The sequence below is a fragment of the Nipponia nippon genome, unplaced genomic scaffold, assembly GCF_047370975.1.
Source record: "Nipponia nippon isolate SJK-2023a ecotype South Korea unplaced genomic scaffold, ASM4737097v1 scaffold_3, whole genome shotgun sequence".
Taxonomy (NCBI): Eukaryota; Metazoa; Chordata; class Aves; order Pelecaniformes; family Threskiornithidae; genus Nipponia; species Nipponia nippon.
In genome coordinates, this window is record NW_028262347.1 from 15,463,187 (window position 1) to 15,482,392 (window position 19,206).

The 19,206-nt window shown below is 40.5% G+C and overlaps 1 protein-coding gene across 4 annotated transcripts in view; it reads right to left on the minus strand.

Annotated features, from left to right (window-relative positions):
* Nucleotides 1–17,741, minus strand: part of SRPK2 (SRSF protein kinase 2) — a 152,445-nt gene extending 134,704 nt beyond the window's left edge. For 3 of the 4 annotated variants that reach the window (XM_087768047.1, XM_087768046.1, XM_087768051.1), the window contains exons 1-2: nucleotides 17,591–17,741; nucleotides 17,415–17,499 (exon numbers count right to left, since the gene is read on the minus strand). In XM_087768047.1, coding sequence (XP_087624173.1) covers nucleotides 17,415–17,499; nucleotides 17,591–17,606 — 101 coding nt within the window. In that variant the 5' untranslated portion in view covers nucleotides 17,607–17,741. Of the gene's footprint in view, nucleotides 1–17,414; nucleotides 17,500–17,590 lie in introns of those variants that run through there. The other variant, XM_087768050.1, reaches the window with a different exon arrangement.
* Between the last annotated feature and the right edge of the window lie 1,465 nt (nucleotides 17,742–19,206).

The window sequence follows — 19,206 nt, forward strand, 5'->3', positions numbered from 1 at the left end:
ATATTTAATATAGAGATTGGTTATTATTACTGCCTTTTTTTTTTTTTAAATACTTTTCATATAGAAATGCTACAGATGTCATAGTCAGGAAAGAAAAAATAATTCTTTCTTCTCAACGTTGAAGAGAGATATAGACCAGAAGGTCTTCTGCTTGTAACGTTGTTCTCTAAAATACTCAAAAGATCCCTCCGTTGTTTCCTGACACATTTCTGATCTTCTTTAGAACACAGAGAGTATTTCTATAATGAAGGAAGATCATACCTTGAAAATGCATTCAAGCTCTTTCAACTGTTTTAGCTAAAATGCCTATTCAACACCACATAGCTTTGTCCACTTATACATAAAAGCCCCTAGAGCTTCTTCCATGACGGCAGGTACAAAGGTTCTTTTGAGAGAAGAAATAACAGTTTTCTAATAAAGTGTTGAATAACTACCTGTTAAATGTAAAAAAACCCAAAAGCTGCTCTGCAAACCACCAATATTTTAAGGTACTACTTTAACAAGATTCACGCTTCAGAGGTTTTTACAAAGCCAATTTGCAAATGAGAACTTTCCCACTAGCTAGGATTTTCCCACTATCTACTATGGCAGTTCCCAGGAAGGAAATAATTTTAAAATAAAATAGTCAATAAAATAGTTGAAGACCATATAGACTTTCTGTAAATGAACAAAGCAGACTGTATTTAAATTTTAACTCAAAGCTTAAAATTTTTCAAATGTACAGAAAGAGCCTGTTTTTCTGATACAATTTCTGCTTACAGTAGGAGAGCTACTTGCAAATATTCCCTCAGATGTGCTGATCTAAGTACCATTTTTAGAATTCCAAGGTCATCCATTTTGCTGGAAAAAGGTCTAAAAAGCCATTTCACTTAGGCATCACCAGACCAGCACGGAATTTATGCCTTGTCACTTCCTAGCTGCTTCTTGCAAGCTTCGCAATCACCTGAGCAGCAGCAGCAAGGTTCAGAGCATGGCAGCAATTTTACGAATTCAGTATATTTGCATCCAGATTACCTGAACGAAGAGCAGTAATTGCTCCTCCCCACAGACCACACAAAGCAATACAGTGTAGCCCAAAAATATGGTGTTGCCATTGTTTGCAATGGGCCACAGGCTTTGTGTTAAGCTCATAACACAAGCCTTGGGACTTACCGGGCTCTGTCTGAACATGTCTTGGCCTGCCTGGAGATTTGTTTTAGCATTGAACAGCAACAGTCTACTGATCAAATTACTATTACCTACTTTGTTTTAGCTGTTGCTTGGCTTTGTATAGTTGTGTGGTGTAGCACCTATTGTTTTACATCTATCTAGAACGAACACAGCAATAATAATTATTCTGTGTAAAGTGAACTATTTAATATGCTGGAATAGAAAGCAGCATAAGGAGGAAGAAGCTACCAACATCAACCTCACAGACCTCCCAGCAGGGGCTCAGGAGGCTGGTGACCAGCCATATCCCTCCCTCCTCCCAAATGAAACCACCTGCCTTAGAAGGGTGGGAATAGCACCACAGAAAGAGCAGATACTACACAAAGGTTGTGCATTTATCATTTCGACTGTACTCAATTTGAAACAAATACTAGTATCACTGTAACTCAACTATCAATAATTCTTTGATTGGACCGTTAAGACTTTCACTAGACTAACTGCAAATTCTTGACTTTGCAAACAGTGATCATTCCTTTTGGTTATAACAAAATTTTCAGCGTAACAAATTCAAGTAACCTATCTGAAACCTGGATGCAACAAAGCAGTGAGAAGAGGCTCTAAGATTTGGAAGGAGAGCAGGTACAGATGTGATCCATTAGTAGCTGTTTAGCCTGAGGAGAAACACACAGGTCCAAGCTGCATTAGTACAACACCTCAGCAGCTGGTGGGTGAGGATCGTGCTGCAAACACCGGAGATAAGCAATGAAGAACTTCAGGCTGAGAAAGCATACAGTCGGAATTGTCACAGGACTCCCTGCCTCCCAGCCTCCATAAAGAAAACAGTGAGTTCAGAATGAAGTTAATTTATCATCCTCTAAATAAGACAAACAATGTGTTACTAGGAAGGGAAATAGCAAGCAATTTTATTTATATATATATATATACACACACACAGAGACATGCTCTCTTCACCTCACCAACTCCCCATTTTCAATTTTCACAGACTAATTTGAGCATTTTGGGTGTTCGCTCACACCGAGTGCATACACATTTTTCCCTGTCAGTGAAACCCTACGTTGTAAATCAGACTTTCCCTTTTCTGCTATAGTAATGGTCCTCTCACTCAGCCTCTGCCCCGTCTTCTATTTCCTTCCTCCAAATACCCCCCACTGTATTCATGTATATCTGCCTAGATAAGGAAATGTCATTATATGCTCACACACTTTTCATTCTGATATTCTAGGTATCCATTTATTGGCAGCAAATCTGGGCTTTGCTGCTTTCCACTGCTGCTGATAAAAGCAGAAATTAAAGTCTATTCAGGGAAATAGGGTGAAGATGCTTTTAATTCTTGATTAAGTTTTAATTCCACATTATCTATGGTAATTCAGTTTGAAGGAAACCATATCGTCTTAAAACAGAAACAAGGCAGCTTGGTCCTTTTTATTTCACTTGCTTATAACATTGTCATGCTTTCATGAGAACACCACAAGAAGCAAACCCATGAAGAAAGGTGATACTGCTAGGCAAAGAAGTGAGAGGGGACCAATTTTTCTACTTTGTTGTTTTCATCCCTTCCTGACACACTAAGAGATTATACACTTCATCCCTGCTATTAGACTATTACTTTTGTTGAATGTTAAGAGACTTTATGTACTGAGTTTAAATGGTATTTAAAGACTCCCAAATTAAGTTTCTTATGTAAAGGCAATATTTTATCTACATACGCATATGTAAACATTATTTATTAGCTATACCAATTGACTACAAAATATGAAGTATAGCTATACGTTTTCTCAAAAATAAAATATTGGCAGAGTTGACACTGAATCGACTGTGGAGCAAAAAATAAGAATACAAACACTGAAAAACAATAAAATCTTTTTCTTATAACTGCAATGTTATTTTAAAACAGCTCCCTTATTACCAATGTAAAATTCATGGCATCAAACCAGAAATATTGCTGTGAAGAGGCTTTGAAAAACAGACTCTGAGAATTAGCTATCAACTCATCTTCCTGCTGGAGATTGCTGCTTTGCAGCAATGATTGCTAAATCAAACATGCCACAGTGCAGGGTGCACCACAGTTCAGAGTTTAACATATTAATTGAAACCACGTCCAGTTTCAATTCAACTTAATACCTCAGGCTGTGAACTATAATTAGGAAGAAGCTGGCACACGTTTAGTTTCATTGCCCTTGCATATGAACATCGCTATGTCTTAAAAACACTCTGAATAAACTAACAGGACAAGCAAGTTCTCTGCGTTTTCTCCATCATGTCCTGATGCTAAGAAACAACTCTCAGAGGTCCCATTTGGTCTGGTTTGCTTTTTTAAATTTTTGCTAACTCTTGCATTATTTCCATTATTTTTGTCATAATCAGCAACATACTTGTTTGGATTTAAGAGAGACACTGTCAACATAAATAATGCTACTTTCTGATTTAAAAACTCGGTCACACTCTTCTGCTTAAACGTATGTCCTCCAAAAAAAGTGAACTGAGGTTTCCTCCCCCACTTCTTGAAGAGATCACAAAGTGATTTTTAGAAGCTATGAATCTCACAAATAAACTGAAAAGACAATTTTTTGCCGTCTCATAACTTTTCAGTGTTAAAACAGTCATGAGAGGATTTTTCTTTACCTTTTTCATAGTTTTATTTTACGGTGATTTTACTGCTTGACATGTTTACCTAAAACGTTGATTAAACATTTTAAAGTGGGAAAGGAGATAGCACAACAATGCAAATATGTCAAATTCTTTGATTCAGATGTGGCACAATTAGAAGAGTGAATTATTCCTTTTTACATGTACACAGCCTGAGTTAAGCTAATATGTGTTCCTTTTTCCTCATTTGCAAAGAGAGAATATCAGAAAAAAAACATTGAGAGGCCTAGAATTTTAACTATTTTCAGATCTTCACAACATGTATGTAGAAACAGTACTACCGTAATGTAATACACACCAGAATTAGAGGCTATTATAAAAATATTAAAATATTTTAAATGTTTGGTTTGCTGTGGTGTTAATGAACCCAGTTACAACATCTGAAGAGACTTTATTTATCGCTTCCTTATGATCAGTCACACCATGTTGGTATTTAAGCAAGTTGTCCTAAACCCAAGGAATACCAGAAAACTAATGTTACATAGTTATAAATTATGACATATAAGAATTATTACATGCAAGGTCAACAGTTTTCTGTGGGGGGAAAAGCAACTTCCATCCTCCCCTTTTTTTTTAAACTACTTTGAATTCACAACCTTAACAGACTCATGCTCTTTTCAGTTGTGAGTGATGAGGGTAGTTTCAGTTTTGGTTGTACCAAATGCTTATCCTTGCACTCTCCAAAACGGCATCCCTGTTGATGCCAAAGCAATGAGCTTTGATTTTATGTGTTGTTTGTTTCCAGAAGCCATTTTCTTCGGCCTTCCTGCAACCTCATGGCAGCTCTGGCACACTTACCTTTGTGCCCTCAGCTGTGTTACCATGATGGGCAGTGGCGGTGGCTAATTCAAGGCCAGAGAAGCTGGCAGAAGACGCAGAACAGTCCGAGCACAGAAAACACCAAAGTTCAATGGAAGGCTCAAGGCCTTCTTACAAGGGAAGTCAGCAACACCTGGGGATTGTGACACTGAAAAAGTAGCAAAAGCGAAGCGGCAAAGCCCACAAGCCAGATGTGCAACTGCTGGTCAAGCCTTCCAATGGACTAGTAGGGAAAGAGAACATCTAATTTACCAAAAAGAATGATGGATCAAATTACCAACCAAAATTTCTCTATCAAATTCACCTGGTAGTTTCAAACCATACTGAGTTTACAACTTGTCACCTTTGGCCGTAACAGTCAGCAATGTGTGTCTTAAAACTAGACTTACCATGGCATCTGATTAGTCTTAGATTGTCATGTTCTCTCCTGTGAATCCTCCCGAGATAGCTGAAGCTTTCCATAAAAGGGTGTTTATTTCAAACAACAAATGAAAATTAAAACAAAGCGTTTGGTTGAATGAAATATTATCCCCAAAATAAATTTAATCCATTGATGTTTCCCAAGTCTACTATCCAAACTACATTCTCAGTTAATCACCAGTGATCTATAATATGAGTTCTGCACACCAGGCACTGATGTATAGAAAAAACTATAACAAAAACAGCAAAAGTCTCAGAATAAATCTGTGGTTTTACTTCAATATACATTTTCAGTTGTGGTTTATTTTAATGTTCCGTTTAGTTGCAGGTATTAAAAATACTTTGTTTTAACCAGCCTGGCAAAGCACAGGGCAAGGGTTAAGACTCATAGCTACCACAGTGAAGGTACAAGTGGAGGAGAAGGGAGTCTGGTCTACTTACACTTTATCTCAAGTTTTCATAAAGCTGTAATTAGGACAAGATATGGCACCCTGTGAGACACAAGCTAATGAGAGTCATTTTGGAAACACAAAATTAGATCAAAATGATCACTTTAAAAGAATAACATCTTTATTCCCAAGATAAATATTCTCATTACACAAAACTAATTTTTCTGGCTTCAGAAATAAATATCAGAGAATACAGTTATTCTATTTCTCAATAATAAGAACAGGAGAAATAATTTTATTTTCTGCCCCATGTTTCCTATAGAATATGCAGAAAGTTTGCCAGCTTTGTTGCAACATTTTTAGATAAACTAATCAATTCTCAACAATACTTATTTTAGACAGCTGAGGAAAAATAGGTATTGTCTACTGAATAAATAGTTTTAACTTAGTTTCTAGATGCTGGATTTACTTAACAACTTGGATTAGCAGTGAAAATGCAATACTTAAATGTAACTGATCCATACTAAAGACCAAAGTAGTTATCTAACAGGTATTCGGTGATCTAAAATATAGTGGTAGCCTCAGCCTAGTTCTTTATAGCTCCATCTCACATTTTAAGTTAACTTGAGATTCACACATTGTGTTTTCACGTCCAGCTTCTCCAAGAGCCTTGACTGGCAGGTGTGCCCAGATTATGTCTGCCCACAACAGCAATACCGAGTTCATCACAAAGCTCCCAGTTCCCAGGAATGCTTATCCCTGATTAAAGGGTGACTCTATAAAATGCACAGTGCTGGAAGCAACTACCAAAATTGCCGTCTGTCATCTTCTCAACACTGTTGACCCAATCCAAGACTTACAAGTTGCTATATAGCAAACATTTCTGGGAAACAAAAAAAAAAAAATATGAAAATCTCTAACTGACATTAAAAAATAGAGGCAATGCTCTAGTAGCATTTAGGTAGAATTTGATTAAATGTCTAGGACCAGTATCACGGACTTGGCCACCAACGTGTGCTGGAACGCTGTGTTACTAACATACAAAACAGGCTGCCCCAAGCAACAGACTACCTTAAAAAAAAAAAAAAAAAGAATCTGGGAAAAAAAAAGACATTTTACTATTATCTGTAATGACGATTCCTATTCTTTTCAGCTAGAACTCAAAATAGTATCATGAAGCTCCCGGTCTTTTCCAAGTTTCCCTGACACTGCTAAAATTTTAAAACATTCACCCAAGAACAGATTCTGGCAACAGAGATCTGTCATACTGTGCCTTGCGACACCAGGAAAGGAAACTTGGAAGGAAGTTTAAGCCTTTGATCTCCTCAGGGCCCCCTCTTTCATAAAAATGCTGAATTGTGACTGCTATGCTAAAAAGAAAAATCATTTAATCACCCAAACAGCCTCATTCTGACAAAATCACCACTTTGTTTTGTAACTCAGAGTTACTCGGTCGCAGTCAACCAGCGTGCCGATACCTGTGTATCAGTGAAACTCGATAGCAACGCTTTCCCTTTTAATCACTTGTCTTCCAACTCCATCAGTCTGCTGCTCTTGATTATTCCGCAGAAGAGATGTAAAGCTACTGGCCGTCCCTTACGCACCAAAGCCTACCACAGCCTGTAATCCTGTGACTGACACTTGCACATGGCAGGTTGAAATAATAAGCTGGAAATTCCTCAGGCACCTAACTCTTATTTCACAGGCGAGTGAATTACATAAGCACGAGAACTGAAACTTTAAAACAAAGCTAGTTGTTCGCAGCAACAGAGGAAATAATCCAAATTCTTAGATTCACGATTTTAAGTCCCAGGCTCATTTTGGCATCAAACTCAGACCTGCAGATGGCATCAAAGTCTACAGGAAAAGTAGCATTTCAAGCACACCCCTTCCTTCAGTATTCTGCACACCTTGGTGTGCCTCCCCACCCCTTCGTCAGTCCCTTACTGTTCTTGGGTTTATGAAAGCTCTTCTCAAACACACACCTCTACTGATTTACTGTAGACTCAGATTTAGCAGCTAACTCCAGTTTCACAGCTCCTTCCTGAGCCAGGTACAGGAGCACCACACGCTAGATCAAGTCAAGCCCCATTTGGATATAGGCTTACAGATACTGTCAGGCTTACGCACACGATCAGGTGTTGGAAGTGATCTACTGAGGTGGCCTTAGAAATCTAAGGGATGCCCCACTGATTTAGATCAAATACATACCCAGGCCAGTATTATACCACTAGGTGCCAGAAACATATGTTTAGAGATGAGTATGTAAGCGGATCACTCTGTATTAGGACAAACTTACATGACAGGGCTTCAGCACACACTGGCTTGGAAAGTCAAACTGCACCGACAACAGTATACTTAAAAAGTACTGCCGGTTCTAGTGTCCAGTCTCATCTTTCTTAAACCCATTTATAATTTGGCCTCTGCAACATATTGCAAAGCTGCCATTTGTACTGTATAAGAAGAAGTATCTTTTTTTGCATTAAAGTCACTCTTTGGATACCATTGGTTTGTAATGAAAAAAGACAACTCATTTTTTCTTCCCTTTCTATACCAGTAATGATTTTTCAGGCATGTCAAAATGCTCCTTAACCATCTTTACGTATCTGAAAAGCACTGGTCATAAATGAAGCTGTCCAATATCCTCAATCACCTTTACTCCCTCCTTCTTTGAGCAATTTCTAGTTCTACATCATCTTTTTTGAGATGGTAAAATGTGAACCATGTAACATGAGCACAAATATAAATCACAATTTATACAGAAGCACAATTTATTTTAAAATATTTTATAATTAGCTTTCAAACATTAAAATCGCCATTAAAAAAATCTGTTAGAAATAAAGTTGTCTTGCTATGTACCTTACTTAACTAAAGCCTTAGCCGCACTTAACTGGTATTCTTTTAATTACTTTCTACTTGGATTTTAGTAACTTATGCCTTATTTTTTTCTAGGATTTAGGGTTCTCCTGTTTTGTTTCTACAGGATACATGATCTCTGACCGCCCAACTGTCCCTCACCAAAGGGGATAAGTGACCACTGGGTACTCGGACTCTGGCAGGAGAAAGGAATAAAACCAGCTGCCGCGGTCCCGCATAGCACAACAGAGCAGGCCCAGCCCGCGTAACGGCCCGCCGCTCAGCAGGACGAACCCCAACAGAAGCCCAACCTTCTGAAGGTCCTGGAAAAGAATTCGGAGTTGTTTCTTTCCTAAGCACTCTGGAAGAGGGAGGAGTCACCCTGCCTTACTGAGTGTACCTTCTCTCTTGAAGATAGAGCTCCATCATGCATTCGCCCCCCTTACAGCAACCCTTCAGGCAGCCAGTCACAGAAGCACTTCCATCATACCCACCTCCAGGCTCCATGCAACTACCTAAGAACCTCTTCTATTATGATTTTATACAAACATGTATGTCTCAGTCTATGAAGAAGGAATAACACCACATATAGGTGAGCAACAGCAGGAGGGTAGTGAGTGGGAGACAAGCACAACCATTAAACAGAGAAGTTACTGGGGTGAGAGGGGAGAACAGAAGAAACAGATCAATGCAAAGAAAAAAACAGGCGTCCCAAGAGAGAATTTTCTTTAGAGCCATGAATACAAGAACAGTATAATTTTAGTACAGCTTGAAAATTAGTAAACAATGTATTTTAATATCAGAATTTAAGGTACAGATATTGTACCTAGACAGCTCTGACCTTTATTGCTGCAACAAGAACAATAGAGATATTACATTTTTTCCTCAGGGATAGGAAAATATAATTGACCTTTAACTATGGAATTCTCCCCTCCATTTTAGAAAACTGCAAACTAAGCATTGACAATAGCTCAAGGCAACTGAAGCCCTTGATTCTTTTAGTCTCCAACATTCAAATTATTGACTTTTAATTGACTAACTTCAGTTGAGGAAAAAACAGTAAGGCACCAATACTGTCAAGAAGCGTTATTTCACCGAGTCTATTCCGTGGTTTGCGTTTAACCAACAAGTTCAAGATAAGATTCCTTTAGCATTAACACTCAAAGAGACTCTACAGCAGAACATTACTTCATTATGCAGGACCTCGATATAAAAGTCAAAACTCTGCCAGCTGCTTTGCTGGACAAAACCAGAATATGTGGTATTTAGACACATGCACTGTTTTAATCATAGCATTTCCAAATGTGTAGGCTAAATTAAAAACAGTACACCTGTAACTCAAAAAAATGTTACTACCTTTACAGAGGTTCACTTTGAAACTTAGTAGACCATCTTTTTCAGCCAAAAAACTTGTTCATACTGTCTTCTGTTAAATACAACTTTTTTTTTATGGTTATCTTAGGCTCAGATACAGACTGCTGCAATTCTGCTCTGTAACAAGTGTTTTATTACATTATGCTTACCTTTCTAGCCATTTCTCCACATACCTTCTGCACATTGTCGACATCCATTCAAACACAAGAGTTCCCAAAAGCAGAGCTCATCCTAAAAGGCGTATTACTGGGGTAGAAAGGGGGGCAGAGGAGGAAGACTACTACCAAAGCTCTGCCAACTTTAAATAGAACCATCCCTCTTACAATCTGCTATAACTGTTAACAGATTAAAAGTGAAAAATTAGAAAATAAGGGTAAGGGTCTTTTAAAAAAATGTGTTGATAGGAAAGCCAGGAAGCAAGGGTTATCACTTCAAATATATGAAGGCTGAAACCAAGGGTATTTTAAAGTTATGAATATTGGGAATTGTAAAGATAGGTAGAAAGACAATTTTTTGTTCCTTCAAATATTATGACAAGATTATTTATTTATTTTTATTTTAAAAACAGCCTAGCAAAATGGGGCCCATTCCCAAAGTCCCCATAGGCAATTAGAACAGAATTAGTTATTGATTACTGAAATACAGGCTAGATTACAAAGGTAAGAGTTGGGCAGAATTACAACAGGAGTAATCAGTAAGAAAAGGGAACAATTCTGAATGCAACTGCTATACAGTTATCTTTTCATTTTTAACAGTCCTGTCCCTTTCTTCTGTAGAGAACTGAGGTCACTTCATTTGCTTTCATTAGATAGTGGCCTAACTTTGGGTACTATCCTTCTGAATCCTTCCTAGTCCTCCTCTTCAAAAGCTTTTAAAAAATTAACGTTAGCTTCTCCAATATTCTTCAGTAAATCATCCCAAGAACAAAAAAAAGAAAAAAAAAAAAAGAAAAAACCCAACGAACCACCTCACACGCATTTACTATTGAGGGGCAGATATAAGAACATCTCAAAGTGTGAGAGTTCATGGTCATTCTCATACGGGAAGCCCAAGAAGTATACCTGTAGCTTTTGATCAGTGAACAGAATCCATTCAGCGAACAAACGTGGGCATAGCAACTACCTAATAGATGCCACTTTTAAGAAAAACAACGTAGTTATCACAATAAAGAAATTATTATTTTGTCTAAGCATAACAAGCACACTTGAGGAAGCAAGCACTGAAACACTTTCGTAATTTCCTGGACACCAATTAACTTGCTAGTCTTCCTCATCCATACCTAGACCCAGGCTTCCTTCAAACAAGGATTAAAATACATTTTAACTTCTGTATACATTATTATGCATAAATACGTGTGTGTATATATGTTTGTGCGCGCAGTGGCAAATCTAGTAGCATTTTCACATGAGAAGACAGGAAAAGGAAGCTAGATAAGGCTTACTATCTAAAGCTCATTGTCTTGTGCAATCACAGTCAGAGACCAAAGGAAAATGGTTTTCAGTAGAGATATACTCTTTTATTACAGACATTAAGAAGACAAACAGATCAGCAATCACTGAATCCACTAAAAGTACAGGTATGCTTACAAGAAGCACGTGCAGTTTCCACTACTGCCCAACAGTTCACTAGTTAACGTAGAAGTAGTTCACACCAACCTTTGCCACTAGCTTTCTTGGTGAAACGAAGACAATCCTTAAAGATTGCAATCCTTGAAAAACATTAATGGAATTTAAAACAAAAGCCTTGTGTCTGTTCCTCAACAGGACCAGCAGTTCTCCTCTAAATGAGGAAATTAAGAGAGCTTAATTTGATACAGTGTTCTGATATAACGTTCTCATTGTCCCACATTTCTATTTCTTTAATGGAATTTCTAGCTTAGCTAGATACATTTACTTCTACAACTCTTACTGCTCCAGAAAACGCTGGAGATAGATTGAACACAAACTTTATCTGAGAAGATTCATGCTGTAAGGCAGCAATCAAAAAGTTGAATATTTAGCACAGCCATAAGAAGAACAGGTTTCTCTCCAGGTTTTACTTTTGCCTTATGTCTAGATAATCCATGGCCACCAAAAAGGATTTATGCAGGCCTTCCCATCTTTTTTTCACACGCATTAGATCACTGAAATGGTCACAAAGTATATTTAGGACACCATCAAGAAGCCAGGTAATAAAGGAGTTCTTTCCTTCATGTTAATGTGTGGGAATTCAGTGAAGTTGTCCAAAACTAAAAATAATTTGATTTGGTCCAGTCTTTATCAAACCAAATTACATATGTTATACAACCTGACAATCTTATTTATTCAGTAAATATTGTCATATACATCTTCAAATTGTAGGGGTTTTTTTTAAAAAAAAAAACAACACAAAAGTCGATAGCTTCTACAGTCTATCATCATCTTGATAAAAAAAGGAAGAGAGATATGTTTATATTTCAAAATCCATGTCCAGGCCTTGGCCACAAAATTTATTACCATCTACTCTGTAGTTACAGTAAATAAAAGAGTTAAAAAAATAAAAATGCACTGCAGAACAAGCAGCCCAGTCATCACAAACATTACACCCCAACAGCTCATCTCACTATGATCTGAAATACAAAATGGATGAGTCTCTCTTTTCACAAGGAGCCACACAGAAAGGACAAGGGACAACGGGTACAAGTTGCAGTGGGAGAGGTTTCATCTTGATATAAGAAATTTTTTACAGTGAGAACAACCAAACACTGGAACAACCTCCCCAGGGACATGGTGGCATCCTCATGCTGGAGGTTTTCAAGACGTGGCTAGACAAGGTGATAGACAATCTCACCTAGGCTCCCTTTCCTACAAAAGGTTGGACAAGACGATCTTTCAAGGTCACTTCCAACCTGCTCTGTTCTATGAAAAAGGCATGAATCTTGGCAAATTTGTATGATCAGATAATTCTTTGATAACAGATGTCCTGACACTTACATGACAATAACTACTTTCGTTATACAAATCTGCACGTAGACCTCTACAGAATATTAGAAATTCTGGAGCCATTCCCATTTCAGAAATTAATTTATTAGAGCTGCAGGATGTTTTCTTACTACATGACACAGAGTTCAAAACAGAAAGATGAACACACTTTGTAATACGCATGCTACTTTACACTGAAATTTACTCTAGGTTCCATTGGATCCCACAAAAAGCCTCTGATCTGTGTTTTATTATCACATTACAAAGGTAAACATTGGACTGACTCAGGCATTCGAGATCAAACATGTCACACCACCTTCTTTAAATTAAATTTCTGCAATCTCAATACATGTTAATTATTTACTCCTTTACAAAAGAATTATTAGTATCGTATCTAGACAACTAAACCCAACTTTGTTTCTTTCAGCTGAATCTTTCTGTATATTGTACTCTTTAAGAAGGCACAATGTTAAGCACCTGAAGCCTGCATACACTAAGTGGGCAAATAACCGAGATAGAAAGTTACAGCCCTGCAGTATAGGTAGCTTAATGAAATCTTAAAATTTGACAGAAACAGGAAGATAAAGGTACAATTAAAATATTCTTAGCAAGACAACAAAACACTATTAAGGCAAGAGTAGCAATTACCATCAACATCACATTTTGAGTAAATATCCAAAACAACACAGAGTACTTCCTAAGCTGATCAACCCTAGGATATATATCCACTCTAGGATATCCACATATTGTGGCCTCGGACCACTGGTGGTCAAAAAAAAGCCCATTTCACATATTTCACATAGACACACTTCCACCCTCACCCTCTCACAAAAGCTAATGAAAAAGCTTGGGGAGGGTTTGCAAAACTTCTGCAGGCAAAAAAAGAAATGAAGCTAATGAAAGCCACCGTAGCACTGTGCAAGATGGCTATTTTTATTCTCCTCAAAGTTACTGAAAGAGGCTGAAAAACACTGTGGTAGAGAAGTACTGACAAACAAAAGCAGTGAATAATTTTCAGACATTAAGATTCCATAGTAATGTCATATATCCAAAGCCTTGATAGCTGTACAATACCTGTGGGTCCAAGAAGTTAGTCATCTGGAAATACACAGTACAGAAATCTGGCACTTCCCATGTTATCTAATATACACACTCTTCACCAATATAAAGCAGTATCCAATGGTCTCTATCACCTGTTCTAAAGTATTGCTTAAAGACAAAACCAAAAAACCTACTCTATAAGAAAACTGTATTTTGAAAAGTCAATCTTGATATCTGGATTTATGCATTTGTATTGAAGTATTCAATACACTTAATCCTCTCTCCATACATCCACACATCATCATCTGGATATTTTTTTTACATACAAAATTCTATCCTTTAACTTTGGATAAAAATTTATAGTAAATGTGTTAAAGATGACAAATCTTTGATTGGGTATTCACTTGGATTTTGTCATATTCACTTAGAAATAAAGTCAAGCAAAATAAAAATATCCCAGACAGAAGTTTGTTCCAGTTGAAGCCAATACTACTCTGAATATAAAGAAGAGCTTACCATTCTGCTTAATGCAAAAGGTAGACATACCTGAGGCCACCTCTTACATAACTGGGCTCTGTTAGCACCAGGTAAAGGACAGTAAACAGGTTCGTCTATCTGTAAGCAAGTTTATCTCTGAACACAGGCTTGGGCACCTGTCAAAAATGCTATTTCACAGACCTCTCTCAATGCAGATCTCCATTTTAAGGAGAAATAATTCAGAGGACCCGAATTAACCATTATGATTAATCTTTTGTCCGACTCAAAAAACACATAAGCAGTTTGTACACACTGCATGCAAGTCCATCTATTATAAGCAAAATCAAGTGCTAACTGTTAACTTAAAATAGTGAGATGTTATTCTTTTTCAATAGCCTAAATGGTTGAATACCAAGCAGATTTTATTATTACCTGCAATTTTAGATACAGTCTTGAATCAAGACAAAGTGCCTTCTCTTCAGAACATGAGCCACTTAACTTCTACTTTCTTATTTTTCCACCCTATAAAAAATAGGGATTCACCTCCACCCGTTCTCATCACTGACATAAGGGGTCAACACTGAGCAGTTACAGGACTGATCTCACAGGCTTCTATGGCAGTTAAGGACATAACAGACAAAAAGCTATTAAGCGTTAAAGAGCACTGTAATTTTTTCTTCTTCTTGTGTCATCGTCTTAATACTCTTCAAACAAAAGCCTGCAAGTAAGCTACAATGCAATACAACTCTCCTAGCCAATTCTGGAAGAGGAATCCTGCAGTTCCTTTGAAGCACATTGTTACCAGCAACAATGAAAGTTGCTCTATAAAGCTATGACCCGGCAGAGAAGAGTCTTCCTAAGAACCACAGTTTAAAAAAACAAACAAACAAACAAACCAGCCAGCTTTGGATTCAAAACCAAGTCACAATTTTCACATAGTGAACAAGTTCACTACAGGGAACTTATGGTGTAGAATTTCCACCCCTCAAATCATCATTTTCATTTGCAGCTACTGTGCATTTGATGTGCATCACAGACGCTGTACAGCTCTAACACACTAGTATATGCTGCAGCAGTTGAATTTAAAGCAAGGCTAGGAACAGGACAAAACAGATACTTTTGCTGAGATTGTCTTCTGAGCTAATGTCCGATGTTGGGTTTACTTTGAGGGCCTAAACTATTTAGCCATATGCAAGGAGACTTGAAAAAAAAAACTTGAAAGGAGTTTCCCTTTCATAAAGAAGCATAAACAGAGTAGGAGGTCTCCATAGCATAAAAGTGGTTTGAAGCGAAAAGAAAACATACGTAGCAGAAAAGAAATCATAGCTCTGTTGTCTACCGCAGCAAAACCACCGTTTCCCGAGGCAACTGAACAGATTGGGCCATTGCATCTGGAAATGCCGACTCAGTATGGCAAATGGCCAGCTACTGACTGTGCACCCTGACTTAACAGTAGCCAGCTTCTTCAGCAAACACTAAATGAGTACCAGTTCTGCACTTAATAAGTGTCTGTGAAAGTAGACTTTTGACAAACTTATTCAGCAAGACATCCCAAGGCAGCCCCGCTAAGAAGTCTATTAAACGCTGTATCATCTAAGTAGAACAGAAGTTTATTAATAACCTTGTGGTTAAGACTTAACTGAAAGCTACAAAAACAATTGTGAACCTAGAGTTACAATAAAATTTAAGCTATTTCTGTTTTCAAAGTGGCAAAACAAATCCACATAATGTTACAAACCGACTTCCAAAAGGATTTTGGAAACAAGGGAACCAATCCAATCAGATCGCATATCTTGCGCATGAAATTTGTTTCCATTGCAATAACTCCAAATTCACATAACTGAAAGCATAACGCAGCTTTCATGCAAGGCTGGAGGAAACAACAATAGCAGAACAGGATGTGAACAAGTCAAAGCCTGACGACCGCTACACCACATTTCATCCTACTTTATTTTTACCCATCTCAAAGGGGAAAAAAGCCCATTCATCATAACTAAAAAAGCCCTCCAGGGTCAGGGATATATTATTATTTCTTTTTATAGAAATCAGAAAGAAAAAGACCTTGCCCTTTGAATCATTTACACATAGCAACATCTTTACCCCATCACATATATTTCCATCCATCCACCATACCCTGCTTCCCAGTTCTAAAGACTGGCCAACTAGGAGGAGAGGGGGATAAGGAATATCAGGACCTATGTTTCCCTGTCAGAACACAGTAGGTAGACTGGATCCCCAAGCAACAAAACTGAAGACAAGAGTCTGTTGGTGACTTAATGAGTCACCAATAAAGTCTCACTGAACAAAATACAGCAAAAGTTAGTGAGAGAAGCACATAATCCTACGAGGGAAAAAAAAAAATAAAATAGGAAGGAGTCCAAAGCCACATTATCCTAGGAAAGAGTAGTTAACGTGGGAACACTATAGAGATGGAAGAACGTTCCTACATGGTTCAGTGAAAACACGTATCGTGAGAATGAGAAAAGATGAACTGGACAGTGACAAGAACATGAATGGTTAGCAGAAGACGGGGGGAAAAATGGACCGCAACTTCTGTCCGTTTCTGCAAGATCAACAGAGATTTAAACAAAAAAAAAAAAAAAAAGATACCGGTATCAGTGTTGCTGGCAATTAGACACATCTGGGAACGGGAAATAATCTGACAGCACCGGGCAGGAGGCAGAGAGTAGGACGGGCATACCAAGCTGTTAGCAGGGTAAGAAAAAGGACTGCCTGTAGATGGGACAATGCCGCCGGGAAGGAATCACAGAACAGAAAGCACAAGGAGAGAAAGAAGACGGTGAAGATGAGAGAATGGGAGGATGGTTCAAAAGGGACACGAGGGCTGTAAAGACCAAGCCCGGGCAGATCCCCGACAACCAGGGGTTTCTCAGCGAGGAGCGCCGCGGCGACCCCCCAGGATCGCGGGTTTCCCCGGGGAGGAAGGCCGGCCCGTGTGGCACGGGGAGGCCCTGCCCGAAGGAGGCTGAGCGCGGGGCCAGGGCTGGGGACCGTCCCCGGGGGGACGCGGCGACACCCCCCGTGGGAGGGCCCGGCCCCGGCCCCGGCCGCGGGGTGTGCTCCGCCGGGGCTGCCGCCCTCTGTCCCGGCGGCGGGGGGAGCGGGGGAGCTCCCTCGTGAAAGCAAGCAGTGGGGCCGGGCCGCGGGACCGCCCTGACAGAGGTTACGGGGCGGCGGCGAGGAAAGCGTGAGGGAAGAACAGACAACGAAGCTGTCCCGGGGGGAGGCTCCGTCCCGGCGGGTCGGGGGTCCCCGTACTCACTTTTTGTGGGGCGGCGGGTGCTTGTCCCTCCTGCCGGCCGCCGCGGACTGCTTGGGCCGCCGCCTGCGGGCCTGCAGGGCCAGCACTGCCAGGGAGAAGAGAACAACCGGGAGCCGGCGTGAGCGGCGGCCGCGCATCCCCCCGCTGCCGCCCCGCCGCCCGGCACAGCACGCTACCTTTGCGCGAGTTCATCGCCCCGCGCCGCACGCTCCTCGGCGGGCGCGACGCTCCCCGGCTCGCCCGGCCCCGCCGCCCGCCAGTCGCGACCGCTCGGCAGCCGCGACCGCTCGCCGGGCACCGGCCGGCAGCAGCGGCACCCCCACCCCCGCGCCGCCCGCCCCGCGCCGCCGCCAACTGCGCAGGCGCGGCCCTGCCGGCGGGGCCGCGGCCGGAAAGGCGGGGGCGGGGCGGCGGCAGGTGGCGGCGCGGGCCCGGCGGGAACGCACCTGAGGCGGGCAGCGGCCGCTCGGCGCTCGGCTCGGCCCGGCCCCGCACCTCAGTGCCGGGGGAAGCCGCTGGTGGCGGGGCAGCCTTGGCCTCTGAGCAGCCGCTGCCCCTTCCACAGGTCCGTATCTGTGGCGGGGCGGCCGCCGAGGCGGACTTTGTCAGGTCGTCGAACCAACTGGAAATTAATTTTGCCAGACACCACCTCCCTGCCCAGGCGCCCCGGTTTGCGGTCAGAGCACCGAAGTGATCCGCCCTGTTGCCGCGCGGTGCTGGGAGCTGTGACAGGAGAAGGAGAGAAACGGAGGGGGTGGCGGTGGCGGTCTGCCTCCCTGGCAGCAGCCGGGGCGAGATCAGCTTTAGCTTCTCCGGAGACCTGTGTGGGGTTAGATGCCAGAACCAATTAACCTCATGACACAAATCCACGGAAATTAGATTTCCTTCATTGTGATTCTCACCAAGTTATTTGATTGTCGTGACGGACAGCTCTTGGCAATTGTTTTTCTTCCTGCCCTGTTGCCCACGATACTAGGCTCTACTCAGATTTGGCCTAGTAATGATCTGTTGAAAACTGCCACTTCTTATTTGTGCTGTGCGCAGCATGGCTTAATTTTTGACAGCATTATGACTGAAATTTTGTGTCGTCTGTAACATGCCTGGCACAGAAGATGATCTGGGTCATACCAAAAACTCCAGTATAAGTGTGAGGCTCGTCTGGCTTATCCTCACGTGGGACTGGAGTTCAAAGGCATAGTAACTGAAAGATAACAGGGAACAGTCATTAAATTTGGAGGCAGAACTGCCTCTCTAAATGGCAAGACAAAGAATCCATAAGGATGAAGATCTAAAAGCAGCTGCAGTCAAGGTATTATGGGAGTGAGGGGAACTAGCTGTAATCACTGGTCTTAAGTAATTGGATCATTGAGATTTCAACTAGACAGAAAATTGAATCCCTGGTTGTGGTTAGTTCAGCTTAGGAGTGGGACAGGAACAGAAAGATAAAGCTAGACAACCCAAAGAGGAGGTACCACAACGTATAATACTTTTTTGTCTGACTAGGGAGCCTAGTGAACAGAAAACAATAGGACCATGAAGTTCCTAAACTACAGCTCTCATGAGGCACCGCAGCTGCATTTCTAAATCAAAACATTTTCTGTGTCCCATCCTCCATCATAAAAGAACACAGGAGAAAAACATTTCCAGTATAAACTACTACTCTGGTAACGTGCAATGTTGTTATGTTACATGTCTCCCTTGTTGTGGTTAGTCTTTTCGTGACAGTTGAGTGTGATAGGTCAGGCAACAGAACGCCATACTGAAATTTTGAAGGCTTTCTGCTGAGAAAGTT